Here is a 19,810-nt window from a genome sequence, read left to right as displayed (position 1 = left end):
GCATTTTAAGCTGTTGCTGGCATCTTCTAGCCCCACCACTGTCAAATTTTCTCTTTCCGTGCCTCTGATGCAGCATAAGAGACGTAGCAAAGGCGTTCTAGTGCCTTCGTAATCAGACTTCAGTATCTAGCTTAAATGTGCTTCATAACAGGCATGCAAATTATAGCTATCTAAGCTCAGGGCGAAGGGGTGGGGGGTTGTACAGGCTCCCCCTAGAGTTTTGGCTTAGTGGAAGTTTCCCCCAGCCTGTGTTGTTTTTCATCCCATACATAAATGGTTTAATGTTTCAGAAATTCAGATCTGGATAACCTAGAACTGCATAAGGAGTGGGCAGATGCAGGAAAAAGCGGAAGGCGACAGCCGGATTAATGTAAGCCACCAGCCTGGCTGTTTCTGCACCATCCGTTCAGTCCTCCAGTCCCCCAAAGCCAGACCGTTCAAAGGGAGGTGATTCAGTTTATTCTGCCGAGTCACAAGCTATATGAAACCCTTTGCCTTTCTACATCTTCCCTGAAGTCCCCACTATAAACTTCATACCATCCACAAATTAGTTTTGGGCTCAGTCTGTAACACAGGAGAGAATGCTTATGCTCTTGACTGCGACCTTCCAGATGTCCAAGGACTACAATCTCCATGAGCACTTGCCAGCATTCCCTGGCAGGGAATTGTAGTCCATGGACATCTGAAGGGCCGCAGTTTGACTACCCCTGCTCTTGACTGTAGACACCCCAGGATAAGTGAGCTCCGCCTGTCTTGATTTGAAGAACAAGATGGTAAACAGGGAGGTCCTTCCTCAATCTAGCCCGCTGCGTACCGCTTTTAAGTGCAGAGATTTGTTTTTGAAAAAGTAAGGCTCCGTAACACTTGTTAGAACTCACCAGACAAAAATACCCTTTTAATTTTTCAATAATGCTGAAAAGGGGTGGGGGGAAATCTAAACTTTTATGGCACTGGGAATTTCAGGTTTATCACCGTTCTGCCAAATACAGATGAACATTAAAAAAAAAAAAGAATCTGTAGCAAGCAGCTACCGTTACTTCCAGAATTATCTTCATACAGTAGTGCAAAGGATTTTTAACAGATATAGCTCAAATACATTATTCCACGAGGAAAAGGGAGGAGGGGGGGGGAATAACATTAACACTTCGCTCCTTCCAGCTGGTTTCACAAAGATTCCTGGACCCAAAGAAGGGACACGGTCTTTTTAATAAAGTTTCGGAATTTTAAAAGTCACTTAATAAAATCTGCGGATAGCTGTATCACCCCTCCCCCCTCAAAAAAAAAAAGTTTTTACATGCAGGTCATTTGTTTATGTTCGATTGAAAATTAAATGTTGTGTTAATACCCCTAAAATCCTGCCTGCCGTGGCCAAGTCCTTGCTGTATGTTGGAAGGAAGCTACATGAAGCAAACTTAAATTAATTTTTAAAATCTTTTTTTTTTTTAACATATCGAAGAAATGTCAAAATAATTCTCCTCCTAAATAATTATATATATATATATATATATATATATGTATATATATTTATAATTCCAGGCCGTCTGCAAAAACAATAAGGACAATAGTTTTGAGAAGAGAGATCCAGTCGGGCGGGGGAATCAAGAATGCTAAAAAGGAGGCCGTTTTTAGATCCTTCCCATCCAAGCGATAGGAGAGCGGGACCTGGGGTGTAATGGCAGAACAGGCTGTCATCCCTGCATCCCATCACTGCCGTGCTGCAAGCTGAGTCAGCGAATGCCCAGGATCCCCTTCTCAACCCTATGAAAGACTGCTAGAAGCTTCTCAAGTGACTTTGCCTCCCCAATACATGCACAGGCATCACACACTGGCGATAACCCTCATTCGTGAACCGCCCACCGAACCCTGCGGCTCACCAAGGTTAACATCACCCCCCGGCCTATGAAAAGTTTGTGCACATACAGCGCTGCGAGATGCTTGGCGCCTGCAAAAAAAAACAAAACAAAAAAGGGAGCAAAAAAACAGCCCTTGGAGAGACAAAAAAAAATATCCATCTGTGGCGCAAATGGGCCCCCGCCCCCAGAAACTGAAATTGTGGTTTAAAGGCCAGTATTCCTCCTGCAATACTTCTGATTTTAAAGGGGAGGGGACTCTGTCCCTTTGACAACTCAAAAGAACGCAGCTTCCTAGCCGCTTCCCGCCGGCTGGACTTTTCAGATGAAGGAAAAAGAGGCGTCCTTACAAAATGGCTCAAAACCGGTCTTTTAATTATAATGCGGGGCGTTGGTCAGCGGGCTCCGTTGGACTTCTAGCTAGCAAAGGTCTTCCCCATGTCTTCCTTCCCTTTGTATTTCCGCTTGCCGTGTGTGAACGGTATGTATCGGTATTTTATCATATGCTGGAACAGAAGAGGGGGAAACGGAAGGGTTCAGGGGGTGCCCACCAGACAAGTCCATTCATGCAGTAAATCCCCAAACCCTCCAAGCAGTGGTTCTCAACCTTCCTAGTGCCACAACCCTTTAATGCAGTTCCTAGTGTTGTGGTGACCCCCAGCCATTAAACTATGCATGTGTTCTTTCACAGAAATTAAACCGAAACCGAACAATGGTGTGAAGATCCATCGTTCAGGATTGTATATAAATTCTTCTTTTTCCCGGGGTTTCTCAGTTTACTTCTGCCTCTTGTCCCACCATGCTCTTTTCCACTGCTCCAGACGGACGAACGCTCAATCTACCCCGCAAGGCTATCGTGTAGATGGCACACCCTGACCCGGCTAAGCTGCTTGTCCTGAAAGGGTTGTCCGCCCCCCAAAGGGGTCCCGACCCCCAGGTTGAGAACCACTGCTCCAGCATAAGGAACAGGCCCGCTTGTAATTTCTAAGATCGGCAGTCATGCTGTGATTATCTTCTGACCACCCTTTTTTAGAGGTGGGGGAGAGAGACTCAGAGCAACTGATCTTGCCATGCCCATCTGGCTTACCTTAATTTGCCTCTTCATGGTGATGCAGAAAAGCATGATGAAGTACATCACAAGAATTGGCCAAAAAACTGGAACGTTGAAAGCCTCAAAGAATGTACACGTCATCGCGACGAGGATACCTTTTGTGGCAGAATGCCTGCACAGGAAAAGCGGCTGGTGAGTTCCTTCCAGTGCGCTAAATCCCATATACTTAAGTCCCCCCAGGTGACAACTCAGCTGGCTAAGTTTTGTGCCGCTGCCATAAAAATCCGATGCTCTAAAGTAGCATAATTTTAAGTTCTATTTTATGATCTGTTTTAAATTGCATTATACCAAATGACCATATTCTTTTGGTCTTTTATGTATTAGATTCATACAACTTGGTCTGAACGACTGCAATAAAGTTTGAACTGAACTGAACTACTTAAGCTCGGGTCGGAGGTCACATGGCCCAATCCGCAGTACGCTCCCTCCTGTCCACTCCTACATGCTGGCAAATTACAGTTCTTCTAACTGTCATTTTAACATCCAAATCAGCAAACCGGGCCCAGGGCTCATCGAAACACGGTTTACAAACTCATGTCCAACTCTGGTTTAGGAGGAAGGGGTGAACTTTTGTTAGTCAATCAGAATTTCACAGCAAACCGCGGTTACCCCCCCCCCCCCAAAAAAAAAGTGAGGAAGTAACCCATGTGGAAGAGGAGTCAAATGTATTCCTTTATTTTAGGGACTCAACTGGGTGGCCAGGGGACTGCTAAACTCCCAAACTTAAGAGGGAAGGCATGAGCAGAGGATGAAAATGGCAGCACGCTAATATGAGAAGAATGATGAAAGAGACGAGGGACAGGGATAAATAAAGGTTTAATCCTTTAAATCCGTCTCATTTTAATCCCGTTTTTTGTTGGAAAAGTTTTAGCCGACTGACCGGAAATGGCAGGCAAGGTCCTAGGAGAAATTATGCAATGTCCTGAGCAGAGGCAACACAAAGTACACAAAAAGTAAGCCAAAATATGAATCCTTTACTGCTTGTTCTGTTATCATGGTCTTCGAGGAGGTTTCGAAGATACGTATCAGAGGGAATTCCTCTCCGAAGCATGCCTGCAGTGACATTTACACACATCTTTTAAGAACACGTGTGAGAGCCAGTCTTGTGTAGTGGTTAAGAGCGGGGGCCTCTAATCTGGAGCCAGGTTTCATTTCCTGTTCCCCCACATGCAGCCAGCTAAGTGATCTTGGGCTAGTCACAGTTCTTTTAGGGCTGTTCTCAAAAACCAGCCCTGTCAGAGTTCTCGCAGCCTCACTTACCTCACAGGGTGTCTGTTGTGGGGAGAAGAAGAGAAGCCAAGCTGCTTTGAGACTTCTTCAGGTAGTGAAAAGCGGGGTATTTTGGTAGTACTGCTTTAACCAATATTACTGCTTTATCAACCATGATTTCTTTCGTCAAACGTTAATCTCATTTGCCACTGCCCACTCCGGCCACGGAAAGCTACCCAAAAAATTCACAAACTCACCAGAATTTGAACTCTGGCAACCTTCGAATGAACGGCCGGAATTCCTCGTTTTGCTTTGTGGGTAACGAAGGGCCTTCATCTAAGGAGAGCAAGGAAATTCACGATTTTAAAGGAAACCCTCCACAGATCGCCTTAGCTATTCCTGCTACTTTCAGAGCGGGGGGTAAATCAATAATAGTCAACGAATGGCCCTGCCGTGGGACACGAGGAAACCAGAAATCCACGCAAGCTGGTTAAAGGTTGGATGATTATTACATAGAAGGCAAACTGTAATACTGGGCTTCAAGGAGTCCGCAGTACAAATGCTACGCAGAGCACAATTGCTCTTCAGAATAAATAACCAAGGCTATTTATTTAGAGAACGGTGTACGTGTAGTATCACAGCAAGCAATCCTGGAAAACGCAGCACAGGGAGCAACAAAAACAAGAACCGGTGTTGGCTCGATGCTTAAAGTGCATGCAAGAAAATTTAAAGTGCGTGCAAGAAAATTTAAAGTGCATGCAAGAAAACTTGTGGAAAAGTCTCTTATTCAGGATAGGCCTTGCAAAAAGGCAGGGACAGAATTTCAGGACTCAGGCTCTGTTTCATGTTCTTCATCAGATAAGGTAAGGCTAGTTGTTCCGCACAGGGAATCACTTCCAATAACGCATGACCTAGTGCGTCTAACTTGCCACAGCGGACAAAAGTGCTCTAACAGGCCATGGCAAATGCACTGAATGCAACCAACAACACTGCCAACCGTTGAGGCCATTATGGGGGGGAGGCATGTGGCAGGGGCACCATTCCGTCAGATCTTCCCAATATCTACCCCCCTCCCCGCCCAATTGTTCCCCAACTGGTGACCAAATAGCAAAAGATTCCAGCAAAGCAGCTGCTGTTCTCTGTACCTGAGTCCTCCATTAGGGAGGGATCTACCTTTGGCGACAAAAAAGCTATGAAAAGATTTAGGTGGTAGATCCCCAAGGCATACGTCACGATGTACCATCCCTGGGAAGGAGAGGAAAACAACATTACATACATCCAACAGGCACACAGCATGAAGCACAGGAAGAACCCAAAATATGCACATCAGTCTGAGGATTCGAGCAATAATCTGACTGCAGGATTCAAGCACCCTTGCCTCAGAGGCAGAACATTAATTAAAAGTCTCATGTTCCAACTTTCCCCGTGGCTCGAAGCAGGCTACAATCACAATCATCACAAATTTAAAGCCAAGAAAATAAAATCCCAAGTAACGCAACCTCCCTCCCTCCCTCCCTCCCTCCCTCCCTCCCTCCCTCCCTCCCTCCCTCCAATCATTCATTCATTCATTCATTCATTCATTCATTCATTCATTCATTCATTCATTCATTCATTCAATATAACTAGGTCCTAATCCCATTATAGGCTAAGCAGAGAAACATGAAGGTTATTACTCCCAAATCAATTAAGGAGATGCTGAATGACCCCTTATTCCCAAGAAATGACTCACTTGGAAGTGTGACACCATTTCTTGCCTGACACCAACTAAAAGCGGCTCTCGGGTCAGGCTTGTTATACTCAAATTCTTTATCACAGAAAGCCGTTGTTTAAGAAAAATTAGCGGCCTCTTCCTTCAATTCATCCTTTTCATTTGTCGTTACAGTTCCAATTACTTCTGTGGCCTTTTTTATCTACACAGACAATTATCCCCAGCACAGAATGTAATCCCCCCACCCCTTAAGGCGGGTGAGCCAGGGAAGAGCAGTAACTCCCCCACCCAGCAGAAACATCCTTGCCAAAGAGGTACCGCTATCGTGGATGTGGTGACTCGGCAACCTTCCTCGGGATTAGCGACCGATGTGCAGGTCTCTTACCTGTAGTAGATAAACTCTAATCATGTAGATAAAACTTAAACCCAACGTTACAACCCATCGTACTGCGGTGTAAGGGGTAGATTTGTCTAGCCAGGACTGGTATATCTGGAAGAAAGGGAACTGTGAGATACTCATCACAAAAGCGAAGGGCAAGGAAATCTCAACTGCGGCATAAACTTGAAAGCTCCCGGAGCAGCAGCAGAGGGCGGCTAAAGACAAGCCCTTGCTCTGTAAACCGTAAATCCAAACCAAGATTAAATCACTGTTTGGAAGGCTGATTCTCGGGGAAAGTGTAAAGTGGAGCACCAGGTGGCACCTGGGTTTTGGCCACCGTGTGACGCAGATTGGACGGGCGGCCCAACACGACTACCCTTATGTTCCGGTGGTCCCAACCCACTTTCTGAAAAGCTCAAAAGGAGCCAATGGAGGTACTAGCAAGATCGGTGGCATCCATGAGCACCACTTTGGGGGTCTCTGGAGCTTTTCTCAACTGTTTTACGCCTTGAGAAGCCCCTGAAACATACTTCAGGCTTCGAGAAACCCCCAAAGTGGCACGATCGTGCAGAAAATGGTTGGGAAGCAGAGCTGTGGTCACACCCACCCAGGGCCCCTCCCCTTCCCATCACTGGCCATTGGGGGGGGGGGAGGCCAGGTTGACATGACCCTATATGGTCATATACCGAATTAACGCTTAACAATTTTTTTAAATTAATTAACTCCCAGCCATTGCAGAAGCCCTTCCAGGGCCATCAAGAAACCCCAGAGTTTCCCAGAACCCTGTCTGAGAAGGCCTGCCTTAGACAGAGGCCCCCCAGAAAAGATTTTCACGGACATGCAGCCTCGGACGGGACCTTCGGATCCCTTGAGTCAGTCCGATGCCATTGCATGTTCAGCACCAAGGGCTTTGCGTTGTGCCCAGAAAGAGCTTTTGATTCTGAGGAAACACACCCAACGCGTTCTGGGCCGGTTTTAATCACCTCGTAGACACCCGATGCCAAACCAACCTGTCCGAGCCGTGTGAAAAATCTATAGACCACTGAAGGTTTGCCGTGAATGGACTCGCCGGTGCTGTCCCCTTCGGACATCGTTGCTGCGGAAAGAGAAAAGGAAGAAAAGACACAATGGTGTTTTTGGCTAGCCGGGCTCACCACGCACGAGAAGGCGTTCGGTTAAGGCTGCGGGAAGACGCAACCGGCCTGGAAGCGTTTTGCCCTTGCGCCGTCGGGCCCAGTGAATGCTAGATGAGAAAACGCAAGCAGTCCCTGGCAAGACGGAGGCACTGAGATGAGGCACATTGCCTGAGCATGTGGAAGCTTCTTCCACCCACAACAAGGAGGGGATACTGGCGAGGAGAGAGCTTCCGGAGTGAGTCCATAAAGGTCACAAAGGAATAACACATCTCTGAGTTCTTTTAGCCCGCTTTCCGACAACGAGAGAGAGACACACAGCTCTCCCCTTCCTGTTTTAGTTTTGTGTGCTAGTCGGAGCATGTGCAACAGGTGGCAGATTTGGGATCTGAACTCGGGCCTCCCTGGTTCTAGGCCAACCCTTTAAACCTCCACACCGCACTCTCTCTCGGGGAGGGACCATTTTTTAAAAGCCCAGAGAAAGACACTGTTGAGCACTCCCAACAAGGATCTGTTTCTCGCGGCTTCGTACTGGACAACGGAAAGGCAAATACACGGCAGCAGACAGAAATCAGATACAATAAAGTTAAGGCTTCTCCTAAAATGTCACGGAGATAGGACCACCTGCCGAACATTGTCTGAAATCGGACGACTGAAGTGCCCTTTGCCCTACGGACTCGTCACCCGCACTCTGCTGACCTGGCCGCCGTGGAACATGGCCCTGCTCCAATGCAATTAGCAGCAGCCTAGTCATGCACGCAAAATGAGTGTCTGGCTGGCAACTCCCCAGCTGTTTGTTTGTCTAAAATCACTACTCCTTCCCGGGTTACTATTCCTCCGATTAAGGAAGAGAACAGGGACTGACCAGGCAAGGAAAGGTTACACCATCACTCTCTCCTGGCCTCTCCCCTTTCCATTAACACACACAGAGAATTGCAGAAGGGGGCTTGGGTATGCAAAGGGACGCTCAAATGCAGGGCATACCTGGTTTGTAATCATAACACAAGGTAGGCTATGAATAGGCAAAACCTGGGAAGGGCAGAGGTTATGCGGTCATGGGGTCAACCCTCCCAGGCAGCCAATTTTCTCCCAGAGAGCTGATCTCTGTCATTGGGAGATCGGCTGGAATTCCAGGAGCACTCCAGGCCCCACCTGGAGGCTGGCAAGCAAGGCTGTGAACTTTTTCCTAGAAGGGAGCTGACTGGCAGGGAAAACTTTTTATGGTATTTCTGCACAGCGGGCTGCTGTCAACGGCGAAGGAACCGATAAAAGAGAGTAGCCGCAAAAAGCTGGCCGAACAGCCACAACACAGGCTTGGAGACCAGACAAAAGTCACACACTTTCAAGTGATCTAGCCACACAACTCCATTCTGGAGCCTCCAGCTCCGATACAAAATACACAACGTCTATGTTGGTAGCATCAGCTTTTCCCTGGGAAGTGGGAGAGATCCAGGGCTCCCCTCCCCTGCGGGACCACCAGAACTCCCTGCGCATTCCTTCAAATGCAGCCGTTTTGTGGAAGGAAGGAGAGCAATCGGGAGAGAAAGCACCCGGGGTTGCAGGATGGCTCGATTTCGAAGGCGAGAAAGGGGGACTTCACACTTCCTCCTCGAGGAGAAGCCAAAAGAATCTCATCGGACGCTGGCTGCAGTGCCACATCACCACACTCGCAATACGGACCTGACGTGACTTCCTCATTTGTCATGCCTGGGGGCGGGGTTTGGCAAGAGAGAAAGTAACCCTGCCCCTTCCAGCTCCGAAGCCAAGAAGCCAAATGCCCGGGAACGAGGGAGGGACGCAGAAGGGGGAAGCATGCCAGAAAGTCAAGGGCAGCAACCAGGAAGCTTCTTTCCAGGAGCTAGGAAAGTTCTCCTGGCAACCCTAAGAGGGTCTCCGAGGGGATCTGTCAATGCCTGCCCCTGCAGGGAGACTTCGGACTTCCTTAGAGGTCTCACATCCAACTACTAAGCAGGGCTGATGCTGCTTAGCTTCCAAGATCTGACAACATCGGGCTAACCTGCTGATCCATTCGCTCCTCAATGTTTTATGTTTTAAAGCTGCCCTTCACGTTTAAAAAAAAAGCCCAAAAAACTACACACAACAAGCAAACCTTGCACAAGCAATCTGTTCAGGTCAGGGCACGTGATTGGCAGGGAATACCCTTCGCTTACTCAAAAGGACTGCCTCTCCCTGTAAATATTTTTTTCTCTCTGTTGTGAGCCTGCTCAGATTTTGAAAACCTTTAAAAAATTAATCTGAAGCCCAGGAAATTCTATACATTTAATCCAGGGGTAGTCAAACTGCGGCCCTCCAGATGTCCATGGACTACAATTCCCAGGAGCCCCTGCCAGCATTCGCTGGCAGGGGCTCCTGGGAATTGTAGTCCATGGACATCTGGAGGGCCGCAGTTTGACTACCCCTGATTTAATCAATTGAATCAAAGGCAGCAGAGATGAAAACAGCAGAGGAAAAGTTGTCATTTTCAGAGAAGAGTGCAAAAAAAAAAAGAAAGAAAGAAAATCACACACACAAATTCTTGCTTTTGGAACACCTCGCTTCAGTCTTGTTAACATCAGCTCTGCCATAACGTTCTGCCTGTTGCAAGATTTCCTGGATTTCCTAAAATGTGGCCATTCAGCTGCCTCATCGACCGGACCCGTATTTTTACACATGGGGGACGCCCGGCTTCTGAAGGCAAGAGAAGGTCTGAAATACATTTGCTGCCTCCGGGCTGGGAAAAAACATGGAGGCTTTTGGAGGTGGAGCCTGCAGAGGGCAGGGATTGGGGAGGGACTGCAATGGGGTATAATACCATTCAGCCCCCCCCCTCCAATGCAGCCATTTTTTTTCCAGGGGAACTGATCTCTGCTGCCTGAAGGCGAGCTGTAATTCAAGGGGAATCCCCAGGTCCCCGCCTGGAGGCTGGCCTCTCTAATCTGAAAAGACACTCCCACTCCTGCCGCCATCTTTCCTTAGCCACCAGGTGCCAGGAAACCAGCGGCCAGCTCTGGACACGCGGCAGCTCTTGTTCCAGCTCACGCTCCCTTGGTCCCTGATCACCAAAGCGCAGGCCCAGCTGCGCCACACAAGGAAGTGACTTTTGCCCTCCTCTCTTCCTAGGCGTTCAGAACCTTTCCACCAAATCCTTCACGAATGAAGCGAGCTGCTTTGTTTCCAGCCTGGAAGCCTTGGGGTGAAGCAGCTCCGTACATCAGCCCAGTTTCTGCACGTGGCTGATGCTGTTCCAACACAGAGCTCATGTCAGTGGGGGTCAGAGAGAAGCAAAAATAGTCTTTGTGGGGTGGCCCACAAGATGGAGAGGGGTGCATTTTGCCATCACAGCTGACTTATGGAAGTCTTGTAGGGTGTTCAGGACTAGAGACAAATCGAGGTGGTTGGCCCTTGCATAGCAATTCTGGCCTTCCTAGGGGGTCTCCCCTCCAGGTGTGAACTGGGGCCAAGATCTGACAAGATGAAGCTAGCCTTTCCAGAGCAGAACGCCAGGCAGGCTTTGTGAAGCTCAGCAAGCCCGTCCGGTGCAGTGGCTCAAGCACCAAGCTGGATCAGGCACCCTCGTAGTTCACCGGGGAATCTTGGGCCGGTCCATGTTTCTCTCCCTAACCTACCTACCTCACAAGGTGGTTGTGAGACTAAGATGAGGAGAGGAGAACCATGTACACCACCCCTAGACTCCTCCCTGGAGGAAAAGGAGGGCAGAGAGAAAATTAAACATGCAATAAGAGACAGAAGAGGGGGGGAACGCAACAGGAGGAGAGAAGAAAGCAATACAGGGTGTGAACCAAGAGGCAGACTCTTATGACAAAACTCCATCCACGCCCTTTATGATCACACCGTCCGCCCAGCTAGCCAAGGAAGGAGGAACAGCCAACAGGTTCCAAAGTGAAGCGTCAATAGCTTTAATTCCAACCTTAATCTTCTTCTTGCCAAGGTGACCTGCCTCCAAGTTAGCACACCTAGAGAAAGACGGATGCCTCCACTTAAAAGGGGACCCCCTCTCCTCCCAGTGCCCAAACCTCTCTAACCCGAAGCAACACCCTACACATATACAAAGCGCACGCTAGCCCCACGCCCCACACCCACAATGAAGTTGCTCCCTGGCAGTTTGCAGGGAAGATTCTTCCACCCACTTCCCATGGAATCACCACCATCACAGCCTCTACGCAGACGTGCATGTTCCAGATCCTTGAAGGACGCTTCCTTCTACCACGTGCGAGCATTACAGACTGCCACCCATAGCTTTTGAGATGACATTAAATGCCCACCCCCCCGAGCCTCTGAGAAAGTGGGGGGCTGGACCGGATGGCCCATTGTGGCCTCTCCCAGGTCCAAGTGATTCTGGTGAGGGGATGGACTTCAATCGGGTGTAACACTATACAGTTTACCTTCCAAGCTGTCATTTTTCTACAGGGAAATTGATCACCGTTGCCCGGAGATGAGCTGAAATTCCAGGTCCCCCCTGGAAGCTGGCATCCCTAGGAGAAAATGACCCTAGCAAGGCAGGCTGGGGGTGGGGGGCAGAGAAAATCCACATGGCATTGCAGAGAGGGAAGCAGCTGACACAACACCCACCCACATTCTAGAGGGAAGGAGAAAAATGGAAGATGGTGCTCCTCCAGCAGGTTGGCATTGGGAGAAGCAAGTGACCCTTGCTCAGGCTAGCTTTGGTGAGTGGGTGGGAAACGAAAGCCAATTCCCAGATTTGCATTTGACTGGTAACTGAGAGAGCGCAGAGGAAAATAACAGGTCCACCAAGGAACAGGAACCCCTCCAATGAGAGGCACTGGAAGGGGAGACAGAGTTGCCCCCCTTGTACCTCAATATGGCCTATGGGGGAAGGAGGAGAGAAATAAATCACAGGCTGGCATTTAAGGGGCAGGAGGGAATGACCCACCGGTCCAGAATACATTGAATCCCCTGGAATTGTAGCTCTTCTCCAGAATAGATCAGTCCTCCTGTAAGAAATGGCTGCTTTGAAGGGGGGGGGAATTGTATGACATTCTAAAGGGTTGCCAGACTCCAGCTGGGACCTGGAGATCCCCTGGAGTTGTAGCTCATCTCCAGAATAGATCAGTCCTCCTGTAGGAAATGGCTGCTTTGGAGAGGGGGGGGGGAGGGAATTCTATGACATTCTCCTAGGGTTGCCAGCCTCCAGCCGGGACCTGGAGATCCCCTGGAGTTGTAGCTCATCTGCAAACGATCCATTCCCCTGGAGGACATGGCTGCTTCGGATGGAGGCCTCTACTAGGGGTGCCAACCTCCAGGTGGGACCTGGGGAACCCCCCCAGAATCTCAGCTCCTCTCCAAAAAAACACAGCAATCATCTCCCCTGGAGAAGAAGGAAGCTCGGTAGGTTGGGCCCCACTTTGGCCTTGCACCCCCACCGCCTCCAGGAGCTTCCCAACCTGGAGATGGCAACCCGGAGCCCCTTCCCCTCATGGTGGCCGGGGAGGGGCCCCTTCCCCACCAAACGCCACGGCGAGGGCGACCGACGCGCAGCCCGCTCCCCGGACACGCACCTGGGCCTCGGGCCCGCCCCCGCCCGCGCGCCTCCCGGGGCCCCCCGTCCGGTTCCCGTGGCAACGGCGAGGCCTAGCGCGGCGCGCGGGGCACTTACGGGTAGGCCGCGCCGGGTCTTCCGCCGCCTCCGCCTCCCGTGCCCCGCCTCGCCAGGCAGAGCCGCCGCCGCCGACTCCTCCTCCTCCCCGAGATGGCGGCGCGAGGCCGGCGGGAGCGCTTCCGCTACCGGGGCGCGGAGGAAGCGGAGGAGGAGGAGGCCGCGGAAGGCCGGGCGAGGGCCGCGCCGCCACGCCTCCTTCCCGCCGCTGGTAGTCCAGGTGGCCTGAGCGTTTAGGCCAGGGGGGAGTCAAACGGCGGCCCCTCCAGAGGGCCGTGGACTACAATTCCCAGGAGCCCCTGCCAGCGTTCGCTGGCAGGGGCTCCTGGGAATTGTAGTCCACGGCCTTCTGGAGGGGCCGCCGTTTGACTACCCCAGACCAGCATGCCTTTGCCTCTCGGAATGGCAATGGGGAAGGGGGGAGACCCAGGCTGGGGAAGTCCTGGAGGTCTGGGGAGGACAAGGGCCAGAGAGCCCACCCTGCAAAGCAGCCCTTTTCTCTAGGGCAGGGAGAGTCAAACCTGTGGTCCTCCAGATGTCCATGGACTACAATTCACATGAGCCCCTGCCATTGTTTGCCGGCAGGGGCTTATGGGAATTGTAGTCCATGGACATCTGGAGGACCACAGGTTGACTGCCCCTGCTCTAGGGGAAAGGATGTCTGCAGCCCGGGGATGAGCTGTAATGCTGGGGAGCCTCCAGGTCCCACCGGGAGGCTGGCATCCCTTGTAGAATGCCGCAGTCCACCCTCCAAAGCGGCCAGGGATTCTGACCTCTGTGCTCTGGAAAGGTGGTTTCATTCCAGGGTTATACCCAGGTCCCAAAGCGGCTTACAAAACTCCCCCTCCCCACAAAAGCCACCCTGTGCGATAGGTGAGGCTGAGAGAGCTCTGAGAGATCTGTGACTGGCCCAAGGTCACCTGGCTGGCTGCATGTAGAGTGAGGAGTCAAACCCGCTTCTCCAGAGTTGAAGCCGCCGCTCTTAACCACGACGCCAAGTAGAGAGCGAAGGAAAGCGCTTTGAGCTCCCAATAGGGAGAAAGCGATGTATAAGTAAATAAATGAATAAATTGCAATACTAATTCGCCTTTCTTCCTTTTTTTTTTTTAATTATTCCTCAATTTCTTGCATTATAGCCCGTAGCAAGACTGCCCCCAGTTCTCTCGGGAGCTGCTCGAGCATCGCTCCTGCCCCTTCCGCAGCAGCTGCCCTTGGCCGAATACCAAGCCGGGGATTGGGGGACGCAGTGCGCAGGCGCCAATCAAGCAGGCCCGGCGGGAAAAGCGTGGAAGCGCCGCCCCTTAACTACGGGAGGACCAATCGGCTCCGCGAACCGGTTGCTAAGATGTAGCGTCCTGGAGGAGGGAAAGGCCGACATGGCGGACTCCAGGCCGGGCCTGTACCGGGGGGAGATGAAAAATCAGCTCCGGCACGGTGAGAGCTCGTGTGTTGGGCTGGGCGTGTGGCCACGTCAGGCTTGAAGGGGACCCAGCCGGAGGGGATGCCAAAGGGGCGACTGGGATAGCTCAATAGAGCCTCCATGTCCAGGAGCAGTCTATTCTGAAGGCTCTCTACGTTAGGAGGTAGTATGCTGGCCCTCTGCTTAAGGGTGCCTGGGGGTCTCCAGTCTTACAGGTCCGTTCCCCTGGAGAAAATGGCTGCTTTGGGGTGGACTCTCTGGCATGGTAGACTCAAGTGGGTCCCCTTATTGGTCTGGAGCAGCGGAACAAATTTAGGGTCCAGGGGCACCTTTAAGACCAACAAAGTTTGATTCAAGGTATTGCACCTGGGGAAGTGGGTGTGCACATGAAAGCTCATATACCTTGACTCGAACTTGGTTGGCCTTAAAGGCGCCACTGGACCCTAAATTTGTTCTATGGCGTTAAACGCCACCGAGGTTTATCCCTGCCCCCTTCCAGCTCCATCCCCACAGTCTCCAGGTATTTCCCAGCCCTGAGCTGGCCACCCTACTTCCGCCTTCCCTCTTGTGTTCTCCCCTCTTCTTAGTGAATGGAGCCACTTGGAGCTGAATATACGTAGGATAGGTAGAGTTGCTACTCTGGGTTGGGAAATAGTTTGAAATTATGGGGTTTGAAGCCTTGGGAGGGCAATGTTAAAGGGACAGGAGGGCCATAGAATCAACTCTCCAAAGCAGCCATTTTCTGCTGTAATTCTGAGAGCTCTTATACCTGTTGCTTCTCTTCCTTTCAGGTTATGGACATTATATTTATCCTAATTCGTTTTTCCAGTACGAAGGGGAGTGGAAGGAAGGAAAGAAACACGGTAAGCAACATGTGCTTTATGAGAGAACGGCTATGAGAGCAAAACAGAAAGGAAACGTGCCAGGTGCTAACTAATAGATTTATTTTTCTAAGTCAAAATTGATTGCAAAAATAGATTCATATGGATTATATATATTTTCATCAGTGTTTCATGTCCAATCTACAGTTTCTTTTGTCTTACATAGTATATTGAAAAAGTTTTGTCATCAATTTGGCGCCTATCATTTTAATATTGTTAGAAATAAGTTTGTTTTTAGAAGAAGAGCTGGTTTTTATATCCCGTTTTTCACTACCCAAGGGAGTCTCAAAGCACCTTACAATCACCTTCCCTTTTAGTCTCCACAGCAGAGTAAGGGTGAGATTTCACTACCTTGGAGATACTTGGAGTAAGCGTGTGATTTCAGTGTGGCAGAAAGGACATGGTTGACCTGAGAATTCTGTCTTGTAGCACAAGCTGTTAACCACTGTGCTCCACTGGTTCGTTAATGTATAACGGGTAGAGGTGACATTTGAAATAAATCGTTAATTTTTTCATTGAGCCAAGTTTTAAAAACGAGACTAGGCAGTCAGACTTTTTCTTACTTAGCCTCATTGATGTTCAATTTTTTTCACAGAGAGGTCAAAAGCATTAATCTGTTCTGGTTAAGACTCCTGCCTTATCAATTAAATTTCAGTTTCCACCCCAGAGAGGTGAATCACTTGGCAAGACATTTGTAGTGTTTACCACTGGATGGCAGAAGAAATCTGTAGAAAGATATTGTAATTAGAAGTCTGGCAGAAGAAATCTGTAGAAAGATATTGCAATTAGAAGTCTAGAACGGTGTTTCTATTTGTCAAGGAGCAGGATGGGAAAACCAATTTTTTAAATATGTGCGTATTTATGTCAGAATTAAGAGTTCTGCACACTGATAGCCTTCAAAGATCAATGACATCTCATTGTGTGTTTTCATCACTAGCATTGTGTTGAAGGTTTTGCTTGCTTTTCTAGGTCATGGGAAGCTGCTGTTTAAGGACGGGAGTTATTACGAAGGCGAGTTTGTAGATGGAGAAATTGTGGGCAATGGATTTCGGTACTGGGCATATACAGGTCAGCATGGCTGGTGATGCATGCAGCGCGTACCCAAATCCTCCTGTGTTGGAATTAATCCATCACGACATACAACAACGGCACAGTCTCTTCCCCCCGCTAACAGAATAGTCACACTGGCCTAGTATTTTGATCCTGCAGTCAAAATCCTGCATGTGCAACCATCCTGTCATAGTGCCATGTAATTCCTAACAGAAGCCTTTGGCTTCTAGCTTTCATAATATGTGACGTGGCCTCATGCGTCCTTCTCTATGGATCCAGGCCACAATGCAGTGACAGAGCATGTGTTTTGGATAAAGTCCCAGGTTCCATCCAGACATCCCCAGAGAAAGGGCCACAGATCCTTCTCTGCCCTCAGGTCCTAGAGAGACATTCCTTGCTCCACTAAACTGAGCTAGATGTCTGATACGGTGTAAGATGGCTTCACACATGGCTATAAGCAGGTTTATTCTGAAATTAGTTTAACTTCCTTCAAGGGGACTCAGCCCTTGATGTAACGCGGGTGAGACAGTGAGGTTCCTCTGTGGCTTTATCTCATTTAAACTGTGTTGCAACCTTTGCAGAGGAGGTCTGTCCGGTCTACGGATCTCTGGACATGCAAACTAAGGTCGTGCAGTTCTTTTGCACAAGCTGGAGCCAACTTGAAACAAGGCACGAGCACATGAAACCTGCCTTGCATTTAGTCAGACCACTGGCAAGGGGGCCCACAGCTTAGCGGTAGATCATCTGCTTGGCATACAGAAGAAGAGTTGTTTTTAATGCTTTTAACGTCCCTAAGGAGTCTCAAAGCAGCTTACAATCGCCCTCCTGTCCCCTCCCCACAACAGACAGCCTGGGAGGTAGGTGGGGCTGAGTGAGGACTGCTCTGTGAGAACAGCACTATCCGGACTGCAACAAGCCCGAGGTCACCCAGTTGGCTGCATGTGGAAGGGCGGAGAACCAAACCCACCTCGCCAGATGAGAAGCCACCACTTTTAACCACTATGCCAAGCTGGCTCATTCAATCCCAGGCACTCCAGTTAAATAGGATCAAGTAGTAGTGGAGGGGGGAAACACAAGCTCTCCCAGTTTCGCTACACCAGGGGCCCTTTGCTGCATTTTGTAAATCTTTCTAACATGGTGTCAATGGGTATGGGTCAGTCCTGTCGCTGCCGTAAAATTTAGTGTGGCTCCTAGGTCCCTTGCATGGGGCATCTCTTCTGCCACGTATAAACCAGACCTTCCTTCTGGGGCGCTCCTAGCGTTGACTATAACAGATTCCCCTTTTCCGTTCCAGGAGACTTTGAACGAGTGTGCGCTATCAAAAAGCTGTTAAGTCGACTATGAAATGAAAGTACTTTTTATTCCTCCTTTAACCATAAAGAACATACTTTGACTCCTTTTTTTTTAAATGCCACATTAAGATACCTTGGTTTTAAAGACCTGGAGGAATATGGATTACGATTCCATTAGTTTGTAAGGTAAAGACCCCCATGAACACTTCCTTTGTTCTTCATTAAGCTGTCCTGGTAATAAAAAGTCGCTTGGTAATTATTCACTTGTAATGTCTCCTATCGCCACTCTCAGAGAAAGGGATGGTCAAGGATTTTATTGGCACGCCAGGGATTATTAAGCTGCATTTGCTGGAGGAATTCCCCCTCCACACGCTCACTCGGTGTTTTACTTTATTGTATATTTGATTCAAGGGAATACTTATTCGGGCCAGTTTCACTACGGGGAGCTCCACGGCCATGGAGTCATGCAGTATAAAGATGGCCAGATATACGAAGGGGACTTCTGTTATGGAGTGCGTGAAGGTAAGAACAAAACGTGGGCGGGAGGTTGTCTTGGGGATGGCTGATTCTGGACACCCTTAAGAGCAAGAGAGCAGGAGAAGGGATCACCTCCGCAGAGAACATTTTTCAGGGGATAGATGGCCATCGGACAGCAATGCGGGTTCTGTGACTCACTAAGGAACTAGGCAGATTGCAAGGGGAAAGACAGGAAAGGATGAGCCCAAACTTGGCTCCCATGGCCAGCGTGGTGTCATGGTGAAGATCAGTTCCAAAAACCGGTTGTTTTTCTCCCTTTGTTCTTTCCCAGTTTACTTAACCTTCCTTCCATCCCAACCTTTCCCCGCCTCTTTTTAGGCCATGGGTTACTGACCGACAAGGAAGGACAGCAATACGAAGGCAGCTTCCATAAAAACAGAAGACATGGAGGAGGGAAAATTAAGCTTAAGTAAGGGATATCTTCCCCCCCCCCCCGACCTCCCCAGTTTCATTCAGTTATTTATTTGAAGCATTTACATATGTCCCGAAATAATGTGCTCCAGGCATCTTTGGAATGTTGATCGAAGCAAAAACAATCACATAAAAACATTGCGGAGGGGGGGGGCCTAAAAACACAAGCATGACGGGCTCATGGCAGTGATCGGCCCCCTCCGTTAGAGACCCTTTTAATCCCCACGAAGGCAGTGCCGAAAACACCCCCATGTACAAAGACCTGCGTGGGAGGCTGGAGGGAGGGAGGAGGAAGGGTCAGGCAAAATCCGCCCCTGCACCAGGGAGCCCCAACCCCCTTGAGCCTGCAGGGACCTTCGGAATACTGACACAGTGTGGTGGGTGCGTCCACTGAATGTTGTCCTGTGTATTTAGCACAGTTTTTAAATACAGTTACCCACCCCAAGTCATGCAGAAGGACAAATTATAATTAAAATGTATAACGATTATAATATATGACATGATATATTGGACACGTCCACGCACATTATTGTGGTGGTCGTGTTCTTTCTTTCTCACTCAGCAAGAATCTTGCGTTTCGAACGGGATCGCCAATCCCTCTACGCATTTCCTCTTGGCTCATTTTTTTTTCTTTCTTTCAGGAATGGGGATGAATATGAAGGCGACTGGATCCTGGACCAGAGGCAAGGCCACGGGCTGCTTCGCTGTGCCGATGGGGCTGTCTACGAGGTACGTGAACAAACAGACCGGCGGATGCTCTTGAGGGCCCCAGGTGGCATCTTTCATGTCACCTCCCACCTGCAGCTTTTAGAAAGAGGTGACGGGGATTGAACCCGGGACCTTCTGCATGCTAAGGAAAGGTAGGTTAGGGAGGTCATGCCACAGATTGTACGGTTCGGCAGAGGCTGTGAACTCAGGTCTCCCCAGTCTTATTCCAATCAGGGTCTCTCCGCCAAACCTACCGCACAGGGGTGTCGTGACGACAAAATGGAGGTGAGGAGAAGGGCATAAGATGCTTTGGGGAGAAAGGCAGAGTCCAAATGAATTAAATGAATGCGGTGACACTGCACCATACTACCATGTTTGTTTTGGCGGGTTTGCCTTTTGTAAATCCGTTTTTCTTGCTTGCGTATTCGGAGAGGTTTTCTCGGTCCTTTCAAAGTCCGTCCGCCCCCCAGCTTTTGCGGCTTTCCT

At 49.5% G+C, this 19,810-nt stretch overlaps 2 protein-coding genes across 20 annotated transcripts in view; one reads left to right on the top strand and one right to left on the bottom strand.

Annotated features, from left to right (window-relative positions):
• Positions 1-864: 864 nt before the first annotated feature.
• RER1 (retention in endoplasmic reticulum sorting receptor 1) lies at positions 865-13,176 on the bottom strand. Of its 11 annotated transcripts, none has more exons than XM_077312398.1 (7): positions 13,026-13,176; positions 7,241-7,353; positions 6,264-6,383; positions 5,316-5,415; positions 4,428-4,506; positions 2,938-3,073; positions 865-2,356 (listed from the first exon to the last, which is right to left on the bottom strand). In XM_077312398.1, exons 2-7 carry the CDS (start codon positions 7,346-7,348, stop codon positions 2,267-2,269), a joined length of 633 nt encoding a protein of 210 aa, XP_077168513.1. In that variant the 5' UTR covers positions 7,349-7,353; positions 13,026-13,176; the 3' UTR covers positions 865-2,266. The 11 variants fall into 11 exon arrangements, with proteins under 11 accessions (XP_077168513.1, XP_077168516.1, XP_077168518.1 ...); XM_077312401.1 differs by having other exon boundaries at positions 6,264-6,368; XM_077312403.1 differs by having other exon boundaries at positions 7,268-7,353.
• MORN1 (MORN repeat containing 1) overlaps positions 13,171-19,810 on the top strand; it is a 91,256-nt gene continuing 84,616 nt past the window's right edge. For 7 of the 9 annotated variants that reach the window (XM_077312389.1, XM_077312386.1, XM_077312385.1 and 4 more), the window contains exons 1-7: positions 13,171-13,245; positions 14,162-14,459; positions 15,237-15,308; positions 16,296-16,394; positions 18,080-18,190; positions 18,524-18,614; positions 19,258-19,345. In XM_077312389.1, the coding sequence (XP_077168504.1) occupies positions 14,402-14,459; positions 15,237-15,308; positions 16,296-16,394; positions 18,080-18,190; positions 18,524-18,614; positions 19,258-19,345 (519 nt within the window). In that variant the 5' untranslated portion in view covers positions 13,171-13,245; positions 14,162-14,401. The other 2 variants (XM_077312392.1, XM_077312393.1) reach the window with 2 other exon arrangements.

The sequence above is a fragment of the Paroedura picta genome, chromosome 15 (assembly GCF_049243985.1).
Source record: "Paroedura picta isolate Pp20150507F chromosome 15, Ppicta_v3.0, whole genome shotgun sequence".
Lineage (NCBI taxonomy): Eukaryota > Metazoa > Chordata > Lepidosauria > Squamata > Gekkonidae > Paroedura > Paroedura picta.
The sequence above is the reverse complement of the archived record's forward strand: the minus strand, read 5'-3'. Positions and strand labels throughout refer to the sequence as shown.

What these genes read in the sequence shown, in the direction of transcription:
- RER1 (XM_077312395.1), bottom strand. Translation starts at nt 12,847, where the DNA reads ATGAGGGGAAGGGGCTCCGGGTTGCCATCTCCAG. An exon ending in CTCCCTAATGGAGGACTCAG is followed by an intron (nt 4,507 to 5,315) that starts GTACAGAGAACA and finishes TGCTCTCCTTAG; the next exon opens with ATGAAGGCCCTTCGTTACCC. An exon ending in CCATGAAGAGGCAAATTAAG is followed by an intron (nt 2,357 to 2,937) that starts GTAAGCCAGATG and finishes CTTCTGTTCCAG; the next exon opens with CATATGATAAAATACCGATA.